Source organism: Triturus cristatus, chromosome 4_2 (assembly GCF_964204655.1).
Source record: "Triturus cristatus chromosome 4_2, aTriCri1.1, whole genome shotgun sequence".
In the NCBI taxonomy this organism is placed as follows: Eukaryota; Metazoa; Chordata; class Amphibia; order Caudata; family Salamandridae; genus Triturus; species Triturus cristatus.
The window spans coordinates 115,598,182-115,602,538 of record NC_140586.1 but is presented as its reverse complement, the minus strand read 5'-3'; the positions used below and the strand labels follow the sequence as shown (position 1 = coordinate 115,602,538).

Genomic DNA, 4,357 nt, shown 5'->3' with positions numbered 1-4,357 from the left:
AAGAAAGACCGAAAGGCAGAGATCGAAAACGATAAGTGACGTCTTGCCATTGAAATTGGAGGAATTTGGTGTGCGATTCGTGAATAGGAATAGAAAGATAAGCGTCTTGGAGATCGATGCGAATCATCCAATCGTTTTGACGCAGAGTGTCTCGTAAATGTAGAATTGTTTCCATTTTGAAGTGGCGGTAAACCACGAACTGATTGAAAAACCTGAGATTGATCACCGGTCTCATCTTTTTGTTCTTCTTCTGAACAAGAAAAAGGGTGCTGAGGAAACCTGAGGGATCGAAGGGAGAAACGAGAATAGCTCTTTTGGATAGAAGGGCCTGAATTTCTGAGGTTACCAGAAGGGACATTTCTGAGGAGAACACCAGAGGCGGAGGAAGGAATTCTGGAAAAGGTGGAGCGTAAAACTTGATACGATAACCTTGGACGGTGTTGAGAACCCAAGGATCTGCAGTGAGGGTCTGCCATTTGTGAAGGAAAAGAGATAAACGACCCCCTACAGCAGAGCTTTCCAAACTCTGTGTCGCGACACGGTACTGTGTCGCCTGCCATGTGCTGGTGTGTCGCGCGACGTCGACCAGATGCGGTAAAATTCGCTTTTTGAACAGGACTGCATGTCAGTGATGCAGTGCGGTACGCGGAGGAGGAAGAGCGTTCCCTTTGACGTGCGCGTCAAATGCATTATCATTTCACAGAGCCGCCTCTGCTCCCCGTTCCATGCACTCAGTACGGCGCAGTTTTGACAGGAGAGACAGCCCGGGTGCTCCCGCAACCATCAATGTCACCACTTAAATTATTTAATTTTACTCTGAACATTTAGAAAACGCAAGGTGCATCAACAAGTGACCAGCAAGAGCGGCATTGTAAAATAATCCGATTAGCTTCGGCAATATTTGTAAATCTACAAGTCACGCGATGAGCATTATTATATGCAATGGTATGGTGGGGTACGATTCGGATGGAGAGCTGAAGGTTAGGGCGTGATTTGGGGGGGGGGCGAGTCTCGGAGACAAAAGGGAGTGAGAATCGTTTTCATTTTGGCCGGGACAGGAGAAGACGGGAAAACAAGTGGGACAGAGGCAGGCATGGGGGGTAGGGGGGGGGGGGTAAAGAAATGGGAAAACAGAAAAGCTGTGAGAGAAGAAACTTAAGCGACAGACAGGCACGGGTGTGAAGACATTATTTCCAAAGAACGCAGCTTCTTTCGATAAAAAGGATGCGGTTAAAAGTTGACCCCTGACCGGCACTAATAGTGCCTGTTCGCCTTGTGGCTGGTGCTATTTAGTTTAAACTACTCTCTGCCCAGTAAAGATGACTGACTGCAGTTAGACTTTCACTAACACTTACCAACATTGAACTGCAACAGTGAGAGAGATCCTGGCGCTGTGCTCCAGTCCAGGCTCCGTTTATTCCGTCCTCGAGTGCATACTCAAGCCGGGTCCGCCATTGAGAGTGCCGCTGCCTTCAGAGAGCTTGTGCCATCACAATGCGTCTGTGCTTGCCTTTTGAGCACCTGGCTGCAACTCACCCCCTGCCCCGGCCCCACAAACAGCACAATTTGTTTTCTAATTAGAGCCGTAACACACCTTTGCTCCCTCGTAAGGTTTATGCAATGTATGTACCTTTGCGCACATATTTTATTTGTACTCAACCCTAGAACAATTATTCAAATTTGAAAATGGACCATTTTACCAGGCAATACTGGAAGTTGAACATGTGTCATTTTAACCTTCAACACTGAAATGTAAAATTATATATGGCCCTTCACAGACTTGGAAAATTTGCGTTTGCACTTCCAACCCTGAAACAAAGAACTATTATGTTTGATAGATTTGGGAAACAACCGTTTCAAAATTGCTTTATTAACCTTCCTGCTTTCTCAAATTTGTTTGAAAATGCACAATTTGCCCTCTTTTTTTTCAAATTTTTCTCAGGGGAAGGACCCCCTGAACCCCTTTTAGTTGGTTCCAGCTCGCTCGCTACACTGCGTTACCGTGTCGCAAAATGATGCATGTCGAAAAAGTGTGTCACCAACATGAACAGTTTGGAAAGCTGTGCCCTACAGGAATAACTGCACTCACCTTGTTGAGTGTTGTTGTTGTGGCGGAAACCACGTTGGCCCCTGCCTCTGTAACCCCGACCTCTTTGGGGGTAAAATTGGGGCTTGAAATCCTGTTGGTTGGAGTTGAAGGAACCACGGGAGCCTTGGGACTGAAAACCACGGCCGGTAGAGCGGCTCCTGCCTCTTCCGGCCCTGCCAAAAACCCGAGAAGGGAAGACCTTTTTGATGGATTGCTGCGCTTTATCCAAGGAGGCAAAGGTGGTGACGAACTTACTTAAATCTCTCACCAACGAATCCCCAAAAAGAAGACCGTCAGCCTTGACACCAGGATCAAGAGGGGCGAGGTTGGCAAGTTTGGGATCTAACTTTATTAAGAGGCCCTTGCGGCGCTCGTGAGTCAAGGCTGCATTGGTGTTGCCTAAGAGACAAAAGGCTCGCTGGACCCACAACGATATCTCTTCTGGATTAAGACCCGTGCCATCAAGGCGAGCTGTCTCTGCCAAATCAAAAATGCGGGCAAGAGGACCCACTAAATCAAGCAACTTGTCTTGGCAGGAAAACCATGCCCTATCAACCCCTTTACGCGGATCCTTGCCAAATTTGGAAAAGAAGGTGAGGAGAGGTTGATCAATAGCAGGAGTAGAAGTGATATGGGAAGGGAGAGAGGGCTTCGGGCACTCAGACTTTAGTTTAGCCCTGACAGTTTTGTCCAAAGGAAGACGAAGTCTTGAGGTAATATAGTCTCCCACGTGGTCAATGGGGAACCATTCAGTAGAATTAGGGTGTCTGATAGAAGCAGGGTCAAAGAGAGGGGTACCCTCAGGATCAAGCACTGGCTCCGATGCAAAAGCATCTAATTTCAATTTCTTAGGAGGAGACGATAGGTTTACAATATCAAAGATGTCATCAAGGTCAGTGGCGTCACCCATATCGTCATCGGTATCATAAATTGTAGAAATGACCAATTTCTGTGGTACCTCCGGGTTGTTGGATTTGACCTTACGTTTACCAGCTGAACATTTTAACCCCTCCATAGTAGGAGGCCTGGGAGGAACCACGTCCTCTGTCATCTGTGAGGAAGACTCACCAACCACTTTTGACGCCAAAGAAGAAACCTTGGAGTGTACCACTGTAAGTTTTCTGCTATCCCCCGCAGAATGGGCCATTGCTTTGGTCATTAAGCTTAAGAGAGAATTCTCCATAGTCTTTGAAAAACGCTTCATTGAAGCTTCAACAGCAGTTTCTACGGAGGAATTAATAAAGGAACTTAAATCCTCTTTAAATTCTTCCCCTTCATTATCATTATGTTCTTGTGAAACCTGCATGGTGAAAGGAAACTGGGAAACCAGCCACAACCAGACAAGAAAGGGTTAACCACTGAGAAATGAGAATGGGCGTGTGAAAAGGAGGAAAACCCCTCCCACTAGGGGCGTGTAAAACGAAGGACGGTAAAACACAAAGGTTGAGGAAACGGAGCGTGTGAGGCAGACACAAGCGGAGTCGTCGAAGAAAAACTGTGAGGAAACTTTGAAGCGCTGCGCCACCGGGAGATGCCAGCGACCGGTGAGAGAGGCGCGCGCGGAACGCACTAAGCGTGCAAAGCACGGGGTGAAGCCGAAAAGGGAATTGTATGTACGTGCGTAGGAGCGCGAGGGAGACAGAAGCAACAAAGCTTCGCTGTAAAGCCCAATAACGTTATAGTCAGTAAACAATTGAATAAACATTACCCATAAAACAGTATAAGTGATAGAAAGGTACTTATCTTGACTGCGAGCAGCAAGAAAAGAGGGCTGTTCGCAGTCACGATAGACCTTATACTACTACATTGGTTGTGATTGGACAATATTTGTTTCTTTGTTTCCCATTGGCTGGTAGTTCTTTCACCAAGCCTTCTGGGAGTAGTAGTTTTATCTTGCTGCTATTGAAATAAAGCAAGAAAAGTAAGCATAATAGGAGCCTCCGGTCTTGCCATAAAATTAGCACAATACAGACAGAGGAGCAAGACACAAGCTGGATGAAGATTTAAACCCCTTTGTAAACTCATTTTCAAAAGACTTAATTGACGGAAAAGTAATCTGAGGAGAGTAGCAGAGCACCTTCAATCCACTACATAAACATTACTGTTAATGAGAGTATCCCAACAGGATGAGACTACATCAAACAAGGTCAATTCAAAGGAAATAATTAGTTTGGTGAAGATTACATAATTTATAATAATAATATTAATTAGGGATATGGTTTCTTACAGGTTATATAATAAATATATTTTAATTTTACTTGATTCCAA

General features: G+C 45.5%; 1 protein-coding gene across 1 annotated transcript; it reads right to left on the bottom strand.

Annotated features, from left to right (window-relative positions):
* Positions 1-1,997: 1,997 nt before the first annotated feature.
* Positions 1,998-3,353, bottom strand: LOC146833114 (uncharacterized). Its single transcript, XM_085599890.1, has one exon. The coding sequence runs from the start codon at positions 3,291-3,293 to the stop codon at positions 1,998-2,000; it is 1,296 nt and encodes a 431-aa protein (XP_085456016.1). The 5' UTR covers positions 3,294-3,353.
* Between the last annotated feature and the right edge of the window lie 1,004 nt (positions 3,354-4,357).